The sequence below is a fragment of the Mirounga angustirostris genome, unplaced genomic scaffold (assembly GCF_029215605.1).
Source record: "Mirounga angustirostris isolate CCGP_5_RB_7025 unplaced genomic scaffold, mMirAng1.0.hap1 SCAF_9, whole genome shotgun sequence".
NCBI classification, from domain to species: Eukaryota; Metazoa; Chordata; class Mammalia; order Carnivora; family Phocidae; genus Mirounga; species Mirounga angustirostris.
The window spans coordinates 64716180-64735134 of record NW_026991717.1 but is presented as its reverse complement, the minus strand read 5'-3'; the positions used below and the strand labels follow the sequence as shown (position 1 = coordinate 64735134).

The following is an 18955-nucleotide window of genomic DNA, read 5'->3' as shown; positions in this document are numbered from 1 at the left end:
AATAAGTGAACTCAGTTTATTAGGGATTAGAATAGAGTAGGTATTCTCCTTTAAAGCTACAGTAGAGGGGCACCTGGGTGGCTTAGTCGGTAAGTGTCTGCCTTCGGCTCAGGTCATGCTCCCAGGGTCCTGGGATCAAGCCCCACATCGGGCTCCCTGCTTGGCGGGAAGCTTGCTTCTCCCTCCCCCACTCCCTCTGCTTGTGTTCCCTCTCTCACTACGTATCTCTTTGTCAAATAAATAAATAAAATAAAAAAATAAATAATATATATATTATATATTATATATATTTTATATATATATATTATATATATAATATATATATTATATATATATAAAAAATAATAAAATAAAAAAAAAGCTACAGTAGATACTAGCTATGCATTTAATAAGTAATTACAGAAGTTTCTTAACAGGATTAATGTACACTTGCATTTGGCACAGTCCTGTTATAGTGGTATACCATTTGTCCATTTGGATGTCACCCAATAGGCCTCACAGAGGAATTTCCCATATTACAGAATCTGGCCTTAAACTTGAAGGTCAGAAACTATATTTTGTCAGGATGTTAAGACTGGAGTCCTCTTTCATGATGTAAAATAATCAAATTTAAGAAAAATGGTTTATAAAAATTAGAATGCAAAATTTAAGCCATCATGTGGACTGTAGTGCTAGTGGTAGCTTGTTTAGTACATTGTCTACATAAAATAGATCCTCATAAGATATTAGATCATTGCCGAAATCTAGCTTCATGTGAATATGCTCAACAGAGTACTTACATGCTTTGAATGTTTAATTGCCTTTGACTGGATAGCTTGATGGATCCTTCTCTACAGCAGAACAGTCTTGCCAAAAGGACTAGACTGTTTCCTTGCTGTCAAGAAATATGAAGAGTCTGAGATTTTTATCCTGGCAACAGGTTAACCTGCCAGTTGTATGGATGCTGACAGAAGACAAGACTGGTAGGTGAGAGACAAAGGTCATTATTACCCACAGCACAATAAAGTAGCGTGAGCTTCATGTTTGTGCTGGTCTCCTGGCCTTCCAACTCCCATGGGGATGGCGCTGAGCTGCTCAGGTAGATGTTGCACACTCAGTGGGTTTGCATCACAGCATTGGACCCGTGGGCTTAGGGAACCCAAAGTCTTTTATAAAGGACAGTAAGTTTTGCCTGACTTTTGCCAGGGAGGGAGACAGTGTCTTAGTCATATACTGGATACTAAACAAACATAACTGAAAACTGGGAAGACACTATGTTTCAGTGATCTCACTTTACACACATCTTTGCATAGAAATAGTCTGAAACAAAGGCAAACAGTGCCTCTCCTCACTAGGTCTGCAGAAATGAGACCTAAGGAGAATTATTACCTAATACTAGCTGAAAAAACACTAGGTTTTTCCTCAAGTTATGCTTAGGTAGGCATTGTAAGTGTTTGTCTTTGACTCATTTTCAGTGCTTCCATGGGCTATTTAAATCCTTTCCATGGATAGGTACGTTCTTTGAAAATGCTAATGCTCTCAGTCAGATATTAGGTCAGTTAGGTCTAATAGACCTAGAAGCTAGCATTATAGCTCTTTTACTCAATTTTGCTTACTTTCAAGTTCCTGAAGGTCATTTCATTATGGACAAATAAAGCCACATGTATCAATGAGCTTCTGATAGAAAATTTATGACGTATTTAGTACTTAGAAAGCAATATATATAATGAACTCCTGAGAAACCAGCAAACAAAGAAATGAGCACCCCCAGTCCCATTCCCTTGCTTCATTCTAGAGGTAACCATTATCTTGGATTTTGTTTACTTTGCATTCCTGTGCTTTTCTTGGTAGCTCAACCACTTATTTCTTCTTCTTTGGCCAGTGGATATTTCAGTTGTTTCCATATTTTTGTTGTTATTAGGCATACTGCTAGTGCAAACTTTCTTGTTCCAACTATTCATATGCAAGACTTTCTTCAGGGTGTATAGGAATGGGCTTTTGACATTGGTGTGTACAGAAGGCTCTGAACAAATTAGACAAATTAGTCTATAGGATTCATGTGCTCTATGAGTAAGAGATACTTACTGAGCATTTGCAAGATTATAGAAATAGCTGTGATTGTTCTTTATAAAATGGTTTTAATTAAGTGGTCTTCTATGACCTTGTTCCTGAGTAATCTGAGTAATAAAATTTTCAGTGACATTTCTCCATTTTTAGTTTTATTTATGGGCAATATCTCTTTGCTAATGGTAGTTTTTCACTCTCTTTAAGGAGGTTTTGATGAATAGATATTCTAAATTTTAATGCAACTGAATTTATCATTCTTTTTCCTGATGGTGTTTTTACAAATTCCTCTGTATTTTTGTCTCAAAGGTTTTCTCCCTATTCTAAAAGTTTTAAATTTTTGTTTGTAACCCACTTCAAACTAATTTCTGTGGTAGTGATCCAATTTTATTTTTTCCATATAGATAATAGATAATTAATTGTTCCCACACCATTTATTGGATTCCTTCCCCTACTGATAAGCAGTGCCATATCTTCATATATCAAGTTGCATGTTTTGAATCCTTTTTTAAAATCTGATCAAATGCTTACTTCATTTTGTGTTTACTTCAGATCCCATTTTCTTCGTGACACCTTCCCAGACCATTGAATCCATGGTGATTTCTTCTCCTGTTAACTCCTGAATTCTTACACATTCCACCTTAAGTTATAATTACATAACTTTGTAAGCTTATGCTTTATCCTTTTACCTCAGTGAGGATAAGAACCATTTTTCTACTTTATTATGCTTTCCATAGTGCTTAGTATTATATATTTTTTAGGAAATCAAATATAGTTGCATACTGAAACTAAAAGGAAAACTGAATGGGAAATGTCAGCTCATAATTTTTCACACTATATAGAAATAGGTAGACATAGGAGGATGCATAATAAAGACAGGTTAGAGAAAGTAAACTCCATAATCCAGAAATTGTACTTCATCCCACATTAATCATTTAGTCCTTCCTCATAATTAAAATTGGAATGCTTCTGTTTCTCTTTATGGTCCTACTATGTGATTAAAGTGCTAAAGTAAAATTTTAAAACTGTAGGAAACAAGGCTGGGAATGAATTAATTTATTTAAGTCCTTAACTATTTTATTTTCTTTTAGAGAGAGAAAGAAAGCATGAGCAGGGGGGAGGGGGAGAGGGAGAAGCAGACTCTAAGCAGGAAGCCTGATGTGGAACTCGATCCTGGGACCCTGGGATCATGACCTGAGCTGAAGGCAAACGCCTAACCAACTGAGCCACCCAGGCACCCCTGTCCTTAACTATTTTTATTAAACTTCTTTTTTGTTTAAGATACTACTAAGTAGGTGGTTCATGTTGGATATGCCCATTCAAATTCATTATTGAGTTGAAGTATACAAACTTTTTAATCCAGCAATTCTACTTTTAGGAATTTGTGATGCAGATATGCCTGGACATGTGTATTAAAAATAAATATAAAGATATTTGTTCAGTTGTGTTTATAACAGCAAAAGCTGGGGGAAAGTCTGTGTATATTAAGCAGACTAGTTAAATAAATTATTCATTCAATGGAAATTCATTCAATGGAATATTAAGATGCTATTAAGCTGCTATTAAAAGAAAAGCTATATGTATAAACAGAGAAGGGTATCTGTAATGTAACAAGTGTAAGGAAGCACTAAATTTTTAAAGATCCACATAAATGCAGACATACATGAGTGTGTGTGTAAATACATAGCCCCAAAGTGGAAAGTACAGTTATAACTGATGAACTTACTTTGACATACCATAAGCACCCAAAATCCGTAATTTACGTTTGGGTTTGGTTTTGGTGTTTTGCATTCTGTGGATTCAGACAAATGTGTGACATGTATCCATCATTATGGTATCATAGAGTTTTTTTATTGCCCTAAAAAATTCTCTATGTTCCGCCTATTCACCTCTACTCCACTCACCAAAACACAACTCCTGGTAACTTACCTTTTTACTATCTTTATAGTTTGCCTGTATCAGAAAGTCATATAGTTGGATTCATAAAGTTAATATAGCCTTTTCAGATTGGTTTCTTTCACTTAGTAATACGTATGTAAAATTCTTCCATGTCTTTTTTTCTAAATATTGAATAATATTCTATTGTCTGGGTATACCACACTTTATCTTTTCACCTACTGAAGGCCATCTTGGTTGCTTCCAAGTTTTAGCACTTATGAATAAAGTTGCTATAAACATTGTTGTGCTTATTTTTGCCTGGACATAAGATTTTGAATCTTTTGAGTAAATATCAAGGAGCCCAATTGCTGGATCATATGGGAAGAATATGTTTAGTGTTATAAGAAATTACCAAATTGTCTTCCAAAGTATCTGTACCATTTTGAATTCCCACCAGCAGTCCTCTTGCTCCACATCCTTCCCAGCATTTGTCATTATCAGTGTTCTGAATACTGGCCATTCTACTAGTTGTGTAGTGGAATCTCATTGTTTTAATTTTCATTTCCCTGATGACTTAAGGTATGTAGCATCTTCTCATTTGCTTACTTTCCATTTGTGTATCTTCCTTGGTGAAGTGTCGAGATCTTGGCCCATTTTTTTAATTGGGTTGTTTGGTTTTTTATTGTTGGTTTTTAACAATTCTTTGTATATTTTGGATAACAGTCCTTTATCAGATATCTTTTACAAATATTTTCTCCCAGTCTGTGGCTTGTTTTCTTGTTATTTTCACATTGTATTTTGCAGAGCAGAAGTTTTTAATTTTGATGAAGTCCACCTTATGAGTTCTTTCTTTCATGAATTGTGCCTTTGGTGTTGTATCTCAAAAGTCATCCCCATTTCTCTGCATCCTCACCAACATCTGTCATTTCCTGACTAGAGGGGAGGGGGGGAGGGGGATGGGTTAGCCTGGTGATGGGTATTAAAGAGGGCACGTATTGAATGGAGCACTGGGTGTTATATGCAAACCATGAATCAAGGAACACTACATCAAAAACTAATGATGTAATGTATGGTGATTAACATAACAATAAAATAAAAATTTTTTAGAAAAAGCCATCACCGTTACCAGGGTCATCTGTTCTGTTCCACTGATCTATTTGTTCTTTTGTATCAACCACACTGTCTTGATTAATATAGCCTGGAAGTCAGGTAATGTCAGTCCTCCAGCTTTAATTCTCTTTCAATATTGTATTGGCTATTCTGGGTCTTTTGCCTCTTTCTATAAACTTTAGAATCAGTTTGTCAGTATCCACAAAATAATTTGCTGGGGGTTTACTTGGGACTGCATTAACTCTATAGACCAACTAGGGAAGAACTGACATCTTGACAATATTGAGTCTCCCAATCCATGAACATGGAATATCTCTGCATTTATTTTCTTTTATTTTGTTCATCAGCATTTTATAGTTTTGCTCATACAGATGTTATATACATATTTTGTTAGATGTATGCCCAAGTATTACATTTTGGGGAGTGCTAATGTGAATAGTACTGTGTTTTCAATGTCAAACTCTGTATGTTTATTGTTCATATATAGGAAAGTGATTGGCTTTTATATATAAATCTTGTATCCTGCAGCCTTTCTATAATTGTTTATTAGTTCTAGGAGTTGTTTTATCAGTTCTTTCAGATTTTCTACATAGATGATTATGTCACCTGTGAACAAGGACAGTTTTATTTCTTCCTTCTCAATCTATATACCTTTTATTTCCTTTTCTTGTCTTAGTGCATTAGCTAGACACTCTACCTTTGGATTTAATCTTCTTTTTCTAATTTCCTGTGGTCAAGACGTAGATTATTGATTTTAGGTCTTTCTTTCCTAATATATATGTATGCATTTGATGCTATAAATTTCCCTTTAAACACTTCCTTCACTCTATCCCACAATTTTCATTTCTATTTAGTTCAAAATACTTCTTAATTTCTGTTGATTTCTTCTTCGATCTACATGTTATTTAGAAGTGTGTTGTTTTGTTTAATCTCCATATATTTGGGGATTTTTCACTTACCCTTTTGTTGCTGGGTAAGTTGCTGGGTAAACCCTTCTAGTTTAATTCCTTTGTGGTCTAAGAGCAGACATTGTGTAATTTCTGTTCTTTTAAATTCATTAAAATCTGTTTTATGGGGGTGCCTGGGTGGCTCAGTTGTTAGGCGTCTGCCTTCGGCTCAGGTCATGATCCCAGGGTCCTGGGATTGAGCCCCGCATTGGACTCCCTGCTCAGCGGGACACTTGCTTCTCTCCCTCTCCCACTCCCCTTGCTTGTGTTCCCTCTCTCACTGTGTCTCTCTCTGTCAAATAAATAAAATCTTTTTTTTTTTTTAAGATTTTTTTTAATTTATTTATTTGAGACAGAGAGAATGAGAGAGAGAGAGCACATGAGAGGGGGGAGGGTCAGAGGGAGAAGCAGGCTCCCTGCCAAGCAGGGAGCCTGATGCGGGACTCGATCCAGGGACTCCAGGATCATGACCTGAGCCGAAGGCAGTCGCTTAACCAACTGAGCCACCCAGGCGCCCTCAAATAAATAAAATCTTAAAAATAAATAAATAAAATAAAATAAAATCTGTTTTATGGCCCAGAATGTGGGCCATAAATGTCTTGGTTAATGTTCATGTGAGCTTGAGAAAATATGTATTCTGCTATTGTTCAGTAGTCTATAGATGTCAGTTATATTCACTTGATTGATGGTGTTGAGTTCAGCTAGGTTCCTAATGATTTTCTGCCTGTTGGATCTGTCCATTTCTGATTGAAGGGTGTTGAAGTCTCCAGCTGTGGTAATAGGTACATCTCTTTCTCCTTGCATTTCTATCAAGTTTTGCCTTGTGTAATTAAATGCTCTGTTCTTAAGCACTACACATTAAGGATTGCAGGTCTTAGAAAATTAATCTCATAACATTATGTAATGCCCTCTTTATTTTTTTTTTAAGATTTAATTTATTCCTTAGAGAGAGGAGGCACAAGCAGGAGGAGAGGCAAAGGGAGATGGAGAAGCAGGCTCCCTGCTTGATGTGGGGTTTGATCCCAGGACCCCAGGATCATGACCTGAACCAAAAGGCAGATGCTTAACCGACTGAGCCACCCAGCTGCTCCTTAATGCCCCTCTTTATGACCAATAACTTTCTTTGCTTTGAAGTCTGCCTTGTCTAAAATGAATTAAATTTGCTTTCTTTTGATTAGTATTAGCATAGTGTATTATTCTCTCTCCGTTTACTTTTACTCTATATGTGTCTTTATACTTATAGTACATTTCTTGTAATTGGGTCTTAACTTTTTTATTCATTCTGGCAGTCTATTTTTTAATTGGTACCTTTAGGGCATTAACATTCAAAGTGATTATCGATACAGTAGGATTAATATCTATCATTTTTTTACAGTTTTCAATTTGTTGCCCTTGTTCTCTGTTTCTCTTTTTGTCTTTCACTTACTTTCTGTCTTTTGTGGTTTCGTTCAACATTTTATATGTTTTATTTTCTCTCCTTTTTAGCATATAAGTTATATTTGTTTGTTTTTACCTTTTTTTATGGTCGCCCTGTGGTTTGCATCTGTGTCCATTTTCAAAGAATACTAAATCACTTTACAGGTATTGGGATTACCTGATAATAACAAAATAATCCTAACTCCTCCTTCCCATCTCTTATATCATTACTGTCATTTATTTCACTTTATATATGTGAGTATATATGTATATATATAATCATACATGAATGAATACATTGTTACTATTTTTGAATAAGCTATTCTCTGTTAGCTCAATTAAGAATAAGAAAAATTAAAATTGTATTTTATTGTGAAAAATTATTTTATTCTTTCCTCAGTGCTCCTTTACTCTTATGTAAATCTGAGTTTCTGATCTGTATTATTTTCCTTCTCTCTAAAGAATCTCATAACATTTCTTATAAGGCAGGTCTACTGGCAACAAATTTCTTCAGTTTTTATTTGCCTGAGAAAGTCTTTATATCTTTTTTGAAGTTTGTTTGCTTTTTGACAAGGTACAGAATTGTAGGTTGACAGATTTTTTCTTTCAACACTTTAAATATTTTACTCCACTTTCTTCTTTCTTACATGGTTTCTGAAAAGTCAGATGTAATTCTTTGCTCTTATATAAGTAAGGAATTTTTTTGTTGTTCATTTTTCAGGATTTTTTCTTTATCTTTGAGTTTTTATAGTTTGAAAATATTCTTAGGTGTAGTATGTTTTTTGGCATTTATCCTGCTTGGTGTTCTTTGAGTTTCCTGGGTCTGTGGTTTGGTGTCTGGCATTAATTTAGGTAAATTCTCAGTCATTACTATTTTAAATAGCTCAGAGATTTTTTTCCTCAGTCATGTCCAGTCTAATAAGTTCAGCAAAGGCACTCTTCATTTCTCTTAATGTTTGTGAACTCTAGCATTTCTTTTGGTTCCTTATTAGAATTTCTATCTCTTTCCTTGTATTGCTCATTTGTTCTTGCATGCTGTCTATCCATTAGAGCTTTTAGCATATTAATCATAGTTGTTTTAAATTCCTAGTCTGCTAATTCCAACATCCCTGCTATATGTGGTTCTGATGCTTGTTCTATCTTTTCAAATTGCGTTTTTGCCTTTCAGTATATTTTACAGTTTTTTTTTTTTTTTCTTAATAGCTACACATGATGTACTGGGTAAAAGGAACTGCTAGAAATAGGCCTTTAGTATGTGGTGGTGAGGTATGGTGGGGTGGGGAAGCATTCTGTAGTCCTATGATTAGGTCTCAGTCTTTTAGAATGAGCCTGTGCTTCTGGACTGTTAACTCCACAAGTATTTCACAGTTTTTTCTAACTTTTTAGTTGGGTCAGCTGGTTAGAGTTGACTAGAGTTGGCTCTTTGTCTTCTCCTAGGTCACGTAGGCTCTGATAATATCCTAGGTCAGGCTCTGGTTCACTAGTTTCCTCCTGAGGGCAGACCTTTTTAAAAAAAAAACAAACCAAAAACTGGAGTATTCTGGCATAGTTAAAAAATGGTTCCTTTTCCCATCCCCCTTCTGGAAGCATGCAAGGATTTTTCTGATATTTACTGCAAGAACTTGGTTGAGCTCCTGGTGGAGGTAAACACAACAAAAATTTGGGAGCTTCACTATGACTGGGTCCACTTAGAGTTTTTAACTCAGTATATACACTGAGCTCTGGCAACTCATCAATTATAGTTCAGGTTTTCCTACCTCAGCACTGGTTTCTATGGGAATTTCTCCTCATGAATCTGCTCTAGTGGGCTGTGACTCCCTTTATTTTCCTGTCTGTCTCCAATCTTGGAGGCAGGGGTTTGCACTGTGTCCTCCTCTCTCTTACAGATCTGAGAAGAGTTGGTCATATTTTTTCTATTTAGGTTTTTTACTTGTTAGGACAGAGTGGCAATTACTAAGTTCCTTACATGCAGAATCAGAAACCAGAAGTTCGTGTTACTTTCGAAGTTAAAATTTAAATGTGTAAGGAATCGCCTAAGTTTAAATAATAGGATGATTCAAATAATGCTTTTTGTTAAAACTATTTTGAAAGGCTTCACTACTAACAGGCTATGAAGTTTTGGAATACACACTGCATATAATTTTATTAAAAATAAATACATTCTCTTGTCACTTAAGTAGAAATTGTTTATATTTTAGATAACGTTCAGTCATCCGGGCCTAGACAGTCAGAGCAGAAGTATAGAATATGTACAACGACAAATATCCAAGGAATGTGGAAACCTAAAATCCCAAAATAGGGTAAGTGATCTTAGTTATCTTCTTTTTTTGTTGTTGTTGTTTTGTTTTGTTTTTAGTGTTTTTATTTTTTTTAAGATTTTATTTGAGAGAGAGAGCACAAGCAGGGGCAGAGGCAGAGGGAGAGGGAGAAGCAGACTCTCCGCCTAGCAGGGAGCCTGATGCAGGACTCGATCCCAGGACCCTGGGCTCATGACCTGAGCCTAAGGCAGACGCTTAATGACTGAGCCACCCAGGCACCCCTTAGTTTTATCTTCTGATATAGACTATAACTAATTAAAATATAAGTGAAATTTTTTAGTCTCCATGTAGCTGAATTATACTAGAAATTTTTTTTTCATGTGTACCTTTGCTACATATATAATTATAAACATTATTACTTAAACTCCATCCAAGTTTCTGGTTTGAGTCTGGGGATTGCCACTGTGTATTTATCACCGAATAAAGCCAATAGGAATTATATATTGGTAATTTAATAGACTGTATCCATCATTCCACCTTTAGGCCAGATCTGGAGGTTTTTTTTAGCCCCAGTTCCATAATATCTTGAGAATGGAAGTTTGCCTCAACCTGGATCAGGTGCTTTCCTGTAGACCAGTCACTGTGTCCAGGGACTAGGACTGGGAGATACAAATGTGACTACAAGAAGCCCGCTTATATAGGTAAAGGGAAAGGTCATTTTGATTTAGACCCCATTTGATTTATCCCCAAAAAGATATAATTTGCTCCTGGGCCTCAGGAAGACAATATACCCAGAAAGCGTGTGGGAGAAGGAGGAAGGAGAGGGAATGAGAACAAGCAGGTGTAGTGTGTTTTAAGTCATTTTCGGAGACTATATAGCCAAGCTATATACATGTGTGTCTGTGTATTGGTTTGCTAGGGCTATCATAACAAAGTATCAGATGGAGTGGCTTGAACAAAAAAAATTATTTTCTCACAGTTCTGGAAACTGGAAGTCTAAAATCAAGATGTTGGCACATTTGGTTTCTTCTGAAGCTTCTCTTCCTGGCTTGTAAATGTCTACTTTTTGGCCATGTCCTCATATGGTCTTCCTTTTGTACACCCACATCTCCAGTGCCTCTCTGTATGTCCAGATTTCCTTTCCTTTTCTTTCTTTCCCTTTTTTTTTTTTTAAGATTTATTTATTTATTTTAGAGAAAGAGTGAGAGAGAACACGTGTGAGCAGGGGGGGTGGCAAAGGAAGAGGGAAAGAATCTCCAGCAGACTCTTGGCTGAGCACAGAAATCCCACGACCCCAAGATCATAACTGAGCTGAAATCAAGAGTCGGAGACTTAACCAACTGAGCCACGCAGGCCCCCCCAAATTTCCTTTTCTTAAAAGGATACCAGATTGTATTGAGACCCATCGTAAGGACCTTATCTTAATGTAATCACCTTTTAAAGGCCTTATATCCCAAATGTTGTCACATTCTGAAGTATTGGTCTCAACATATGAATTTGGGAGTACACAGTTCATTCAGCCCATAACATTCCGCCCTCTGGTTTTTCACATTCATCTCATCACAACAACCCAAAAGTTTTAACCCATTCTAGCATCAATTCTAAGTCCTGCATCTTTTCTAAGTACCCTCTAAGTTGAGTGTGGGTGAGATGCAGGGTGTGTTTCATCCTAAGGCAAAATTCCCCTCCACCTGGGAACCTGTAAAGCAAGACAGATTACCTGCTTCCAAAATACCAGGATGGGAAAGGCATAGAATAGATACTCCCTTTTGAAAAGGGAGAAATCTTAGAAAGAAGAAAGCACTCATGAGTCCTAAGCAAGTCTAAAACCTAGCAGGGCAAGTTCTGTGAGATTTTAAGGCTTGGGAATAATCCTCTTTGGCTCTGGCTCAGTATTTTGTCCTATGGGCCCAGCAGAGTGGTGACCCCAAATCCTTAGCAGTAGTGGGTGATAGCCTCATACCCAAGGTTCCAGGTTTTCTGGCCCACTGAAACTGAGGAGAGAGCCTCACCCTTGGGATCATTCTTTCCTTTTCTTAAAGGATAACACATATTTTCAGTCAGAAAGCTCTATTTGCCAGTCCTGTAAATCCTAGAAGTCCAAAAAAGCTTTTCTTCGTTTCATGCTACCTCTGTTTCCTGTAGTCCTTTGTAGCAGCTTTGTAGCTGAGATAGTTGATTGGATTCAGGAATCACACCATAATCTCTTTATTATATGATTGGTTAGCCACACCTTTGGTATTCTCTATAGAACATGCTTTCTCAATTTTTGCACTACCCATAGGCAAAGAATTTTCCAATTCTTCAAGATCTCCTTCCTTTTTGCTTAAAAATTTCTACTTCAGTTTATCCCTTTCCTCTCACATTTTAGTGTTAGCCATAAGGAGAAACTGAGCACCTTCAACACTTTGCTTAGAATCTCTGCCAAATATCCAAGTCCATCAGTCACAGGTTCTATCTTCCATAAGATGCTAACATACAGTTCATCCACATTCTTTACCAATTTAAAACAAGTATCACCTTCCCTCCAGTTTCCAACATGTTCTTTATTTCCATCTGAGCCTTCACCAGAAGCACATTTAATGTCCATATTTCTAACAATAGTCTCTTCAAGGCTTTTTGTAACATGAATCTCAAAACTCTTTTAACTTCTACCCATTTCCAAAGGCGTTTCCACGTTTTTACGTACTTGTTAACAGCAACACTCCAATTCTTGGTATTAGAATCTGTATGAGTCAGGGTTCTCCTGAGAAACAGAACCAACTAGTTATGTATATATACACAGAGAGAGATTTATTTTAAGGAATTGGTTCATGGAATAAGAAAGGTACATATGCAAAATATGCAGGTAGGCTAACAGGCTTGAGACCTGGGGAAGAGTTGCAATCCCATCCAAAAGCGGTCTGCTAGCAGAATTCTGTCTTGCTTGGGCTGGTCAACATTTATACTATTAAGGCCTTCAACTAATTGATGAAGTCTGTCTATGTTGTGGAAGATGATCTACTTCATTCATAATCCACCAACTTAAAGATTGATCTCATCCAAGCAACCATCTTCACTTAAACATCCAGAATAATGTTTGATCAAATATTTGGGCACTGCAGCCCAGCCAAATTGACATATAAAATTAACCTTCACCGTTCTTATCGCCGTTTTCATCTCTCTCCTTTTTAGGTCCCTTTGAAATCAATCCGACATGTCAGCTTTCAAGATGAAGATGAGATTGTCAGAATAAACCCTCGAGATATCTTAATACGTCGTTATGCAGACTACAGACATCCTGACATGTGGAAAAATGACTTAGAGAGAGATGATACTGATTCCAGTATTCAATTTTCTAAACCAGACAGTAAAAAATCAGACTATCTATACTCTTGTGGGGATGAAACTAAGTTAAGTTCACTCAAAGACTCTGTGGTATTTAAGACACAGCCTTCCTCATTAAAATTTAAGAAGTCAAAACGAAGAAAAGAAGATGGTGAACGTTCCCGCTGCGTATACTGCCAGGAAAGGTTTAATCATGAAGAAAACGGCAGGGGAAAATGTCAGGATGCTCCAGACCCTATTAAAAGATGCATATATCAAGTTAGTTGCATGCTCTGTGCAGAGAGCATGTTATATCATTGTATGTCAGACTCAGAGGGAGATTTCTCTGATCCCTGTTCATGTGACACTAGTGATGACAAGTTCTGCTTGCGATGGTTAGCCCTAGTAGCTTTGTCCTTCATCGTACCATGTATGTGCTGCTATGTCCCTTTGAGAATGTGCCATCGTTGTGGCGAGGCGTGTGGGTGCTGTGGTGGGAAGCATAAAGCTGCTGGGTGAAAGGATCCCGTGCCAAAATGAGCTTAAAATCTTTGTTTCCAGGAATTAGCTAACTTGGATTTGTGGAAGCTTTTGGCAAGCAATAGGAAATCTTGCCTGGTATCATTGGGGCCACACGTGGAGGAAGCAGAACTCGTTAGTTCTTGGCATTTCACAAACGCTAGCCATGCCTAACTTTCTCCCTTCAGAGCATGGCATGTTTTGTTACAGGTTGTAAAGCGTATTTGCAAAAGGAAACCATTTCTGGTTATAGGCTATACAAAGTGAGCATAAAATATCCAACTTAAAAGGGATTAATTTTTGGCATTTTTGTATATTTATGCATTAGGTGATGGGACTTTTAAAGGTTTGAATTCATTAAGACATAAACTAAAAGTGCACTAGGGGACGGTTGTTTTCAATCTAAGAAAAGTTAACACTTGGGAATTGTAAGAAGTAAAATAAGTGCAACTAAATCATTTATTAGTTGTTTTTTGAAAGCGGTTTTATGTATAAATAACAAATGTTTATATTTAACTAAATATAAGGTACGAATTATCACATATTAAACTTTTCTTCCCCTTCCTAGTTCTGAAGTAGATGTACATATATCTACTGTCACATTCCATTATATTTTAAATATTTTACTCATCTAGTTAATAATGTTTTTATTCCATGTGAATGATTTGATATTTTCATCTTCATTTCCCTTTGGCTACAGTTTATATTGAGTTCTATCTGTACATTCTGGTAATCTAAAATCTTTAAAAATATTCTAATAGCCTTGAGTGACCAATTTTTTTTTTTTTAAAGCACAGATGTAATTGTGTAATGTTCTGATGGGAACGTAACACTTATTTTTATATAAAAAGAGACTGAGTAAACATTATAGAAAAAAGTGAGGTTTTGGGGTTGTTTTGTTTTTTGTGGTATTCAACCAGCAAGTTGTTTTCTTTCAGAGTTTCCTCCTTCAAAAAATCACATTGCATTTACAAATGTTTTACAAGGCAAAAAGTGTAACTGGATAGTCCATGTAAAAGTTTCCTCCTGAAATCTCCATTTATCATTCTGCTAAACTAGAATATGTTCAGCTGTGTTAATTTTTTAGCTTAATTCTCAGTGCTTATTATTCACATAACAATAACTTTTCCCAGTTGCATTTTATTTTATTTAAACTTGCCAAAAGCAGAATTATTTTATGTTAAAGTATATACTAAACTATCCCAGGAAAGTATTTAATCCAACATTGTGAATGAAATATCTTGTACATATAATTTTATTTCTTTTGCAGAGCATTGTATTACTGGATGTTTTATTTACAAAGTAGTTGGATAAATGTTCCAACAAATTGTTTAAAGTAGTTGGGGTCAATTTGTCTGGTTAGTTTGTTTTTTTGTTGGTTTTTGTTTTTGTTTTTGTTTTTTTGTCTAAGTGTTACATTAAAACTCTAACAAGTAAAGGGTTCTTTAAGAACATTCCCTTAGAGGGATAAAGTTGAGAAGTGTGCCTTTTTTTTTAATGGCTTGAAGTTTCAGAAGTGATAAAATTAAAATCACACTACCATTTGAAGCTCATTTCTATGCAGGTTTTAAAATGTCATTTATGTATTGTTCTTTTTACATATCACACTTAAGCTTGTGTTAGCTTCTTTTGCCCCAGATCAAACTGAACAATGTATATAACACTATCTGTCTGTAAAATACTTTTTTTAAGAAAGCATTTATATTTATATGACAGCTTGAACTGACAACATTGTGTATATAGATCATCTTGAAGTATTATTTCACATTGAAAAGAAGAAAAATATATTGATAACTATAGATGTTATGAAGAAGAGGTTATTTCTAGTTTTGTACTAAAAATCAATTGGATGAACTAAATCCAAAATACGACACTGTAGCAGCAGTTTTAAGACTTATTTTTACTGTTTATATAATTGAACACTGCTACACCAGATGATCTTCATCCCTGAAGTTTTCAGCTAAACTTGGTTTCCTAGAATAGACTGTTAACTTTCAAAATTACTTTTTATTGGTAAAATGGAAATATTGGTTTTCCTTGTGAATGAATTTTCATATTTGTAAGTGCTGAGTTCATAATTCAGGTTTGAGCAAGGTGTGAATAACTGAAGAAAATAACTTGCTGGCCCTATAGGAAAATGCTGTGGAAATGAACTGTGTATATACTTCTGGGAAGAACAAATTTAATCATTTCTTCTGTTAAGCACTAATCAGTATAGTGCAACTCCTGGTTCTGTACTGTATTTTATATGCAACATATATGCTTTAATATTTTAATGTTTGTGCATTAATATTTTCAATTTGTTTAACCACTTTGCTGCTAAGATTTTGCCATCCCATTCCCATTTTTTTCCTTTACAATTTTAAACAAGTTTCTTCATTAAAAACTATGGTGATGAAATGGTTTTTATTTCATCTTGGATCTTTATAGTTAACACACTCAGATTCCAAACCAGTGTAGAATACTACCTGATAAGATAATGTTGTCTGAATCCCTCTGTGGAAATGTTCTCTTGAGTAAATTAGAGTTCTTTGGGGAAAAAAAGGATAGTTTAAATTTCTCATTCTTAAAACGTGTATAGGTATGTTCAGGAGCATTTTCTCCTGCATACAGACTGGGCACTGCCAACTGACTTTTCCTCTGAAACCTTTCTCTTTGCCTTTAATCTGGTAGTATAAGCAAATGGCTAAACCAGCTTAAGTAATAGTAAATATTGAAAATGAAATCATCCAGATGGCGTAACGAGAAAGACTTTGGTCTGATGGCTTGTTGTGTTCAGAACTGATAGTTCTTAAATGATTTTTCTCCTGCCTTGACAGGGCAATCATTTGATTTCTGAACAAATATGAGGTATGGAACTTCAGCACCACCTACTGGATGATTTATAGACCAGAGACATGAGGTGGCAATCAGGATCTGACAGGGTTCATCACTACTACCAATAAAAAGGGCTATTTAAGTAGTGGCCACCTCCAAACAGAGAAAGCAAGAGTAAGAAATATCTCAAAGGAACTGTAAAACAAACCTTTTCTCTAATGTGTCTTTTGGTCCCTGAAAGATTTTAAGCACTTTTTTCTTACATATCCTGTCTTAAAGTATTTATTGATCTTTGGAACTGGCAATCAAACTTAATGGATGTGCCGAAGCATTTATAAAACTAATTCTTTTAACCTGCAAAAGCCATTACCAAAATGGTATTCTAATTTTCCTCCCATTACTAGCCAGGGAGTCTTTTTAAAAAAATAAATAAACATCACCTATATTTGATCATGACAACTTCAGAGAGTGTGTGTATGTCTCTGGGATGATGTTGGGACAGGGGTTAAAATGTAAAGGGGAAAACTTGAAACTACCTATTTTCATTGGTTATTCAGCAGTGCCTAAAAAGAACTTTTGAAGTAATACAAACGCACTTTCAATTCATGTGTATAGTGCCATCTGATATCTTGGGTAAGTCTTGCTTTTTCTTTTCTTTTACTCACCACCCCACCCCCTTAATTGAATGCCACAGAGATGTTTTCTAATATCCATATAAGTCTTCAAAGTACAGGAAACATGTACTTTCCTCCAGATGGGCAATTTAAAGGATGTTTCTTTTGTTGAAATTTACTTTAGGCTTTGTGATTACTTTTTGGAATATGTGGGTGAGATTGGGTTTTTAATTTTAGCCCAAAGATGCATTAAGTAAGTGTAACATTTTTCTACATAAAACTTGGAAAACTTTAGTTACCTAGAAAACAGATTCTTCACTAAATATTCTCATTCTTAATTTGAACTCCAGGGTCATATTTCTAAGTAGAAGGGAAAGCACACTAGAAACTTACATTGTTGCACTTAAAAAAAATTGGTCTATGAACCATGATAATAATAGTACCATAAGGTACTATTGTTGACTCACTGTTTTGCAGTGAGTCAAAACATTAAGAAATCACAACCTGAGGTGATTTATATAAACCAAAAAAAAAAAAACAACAACCCCAATAACAACAAAAAAAGGGCTTTAAGGTATTAAGGTACTGTTTGCCTAGCAGCCAGGTGGTTATAAAACTTTCATATGCTTTGATACACTGATGTTAGCCATTGTTCCTGAAAGCTCCTTAAATTGCATAAGTTGCTAGTTTTGAAACTTTTCAAGAATAATCTAGTTGAAAAACCTTTGTATTAAAGATACACATAGATTTTTGTGAATATCGCCAGTATGTAGTGTCATTTGCTTTCTATTCTTGACCTCAAAAGTGCCTCACTTGTATATTCCATTAAAAGCTTGACTGCATTCTCTCTAATAAGCAATGAAAAATTGTTTAACTCATGTCATAATGTATCTCCTTAGATATAGTTGATTAGCTTGATAGTTTGGATATATAATGTAAATATGCATATATAAGTTTGTAACTGTTTTTGTTACATCATACCCATGTAATTGGACATATCAGATGATATCATAAGAATTTGTTTTAATTACCTGATTAAACCTATCATGAAATACAAAAGGACTTTTTCTTACTCTTCTAGAGGATAACAAACTGTCACATAAGATATAGTAATTACTCAAGGAGAAAGCAGTAGAAATGGACTTTTTTTTGGTCATTTTTTAAGGTACGTTTTTAACTGAAAGTTCATGTATATAGTTCATCTTATTGACACTTATTCACCTTTGATTGTATCCAGATTTTTTTAATGGTTGTTACCTATAAATAGGTAAATACAATAGATATAAACATGTTATATTTATTGGTTTGGGAACATGATATGCTAAATCTGGATTAAATGGTAATCCTTGAATGATATGTGGAAAATTCTTAACCCAAGACTACTACTGATTTTTTGTGTGTCCTACTCAGTTTCAGAGTTTCATTTGTAATATAAACAAAAATAACTAATATTCTAGATGAAAAATTAATAGGACAATACTCAAAAATCATAGCTTATTTCAACACCAGAGTAACTTTTGGATTACTGTATTAGTTATATTTACTTGAAGAATCAAGAATTAACTGTTCACCATGAATTATGAAATGTAGTCTCATGTGCTTATTTACAGGTTTTCAGAAATTTACTTTATATTCTTCACAATCAAGTTAATATCCACAAGTAAGTAGAATGATTTTTACATCAGAATTCAAACTAGGGTTTCTGCTTGGCCATCAGTATAGTGTCATGCTTACAGTGGTCCTGAAAGAAAAAAAACATTGGTATTAATAAAACTGGAGTTGACTCCTTTAAAATTAACTGCTTTAAGATTTGCAGTTTTATAGAGATCCTTTGAAATGATGGCTCAAAAAATATATTCATAATAAAAGTCTAACAAAATCATAGTTGAAATGGTGTTTTCTTTTGTCTATCAGGTTTTATTTTTGTTATGTAATATATTTTAAATGATCACTTTTTAGTTCTCAATCCCATAATGAAGTATTAATCTACCTTTTTTTTTTTTTTTACCAAAGAGGAGATTTAGGCTTCAAGAGGTTAAAAAATATT

At 35.0% G+C, this 18955-nt stretch overlaps 1 protein-coding gene across 3 annotated transcripts in view; it reads left to right on the top strand.

The window, feature by feature from the left end:
• SPRED1 (sprouty related EVH1 domain containing 1) overlaps positions 1-18736 on the top strand; it is a 120565-nt gene extending 101829 nt beyond the window's left edge. For 2 of the 3 annotated variants that reach the window (XM_045900383.3, XM_045900382.3), the window contains exons 6-7: positions 9593-9694; positions 12827-18736. In XM_045900383.3, coding sequence (XP_045756339.1) covers positions 9593-9694; positions 12827-13477 — 753 coding nt within the window. In that variant the 3' untranslated portion in view covers positions 13478-18736. The remainder of the gene's footprint in view (positions 1-9592; positions 9695-12826) is intronic. The other variant, XM_064570695.1, reaches the window with a different exon arrangement.
• Positions 18737-18955: the final 219 nt, after the last annotated feature.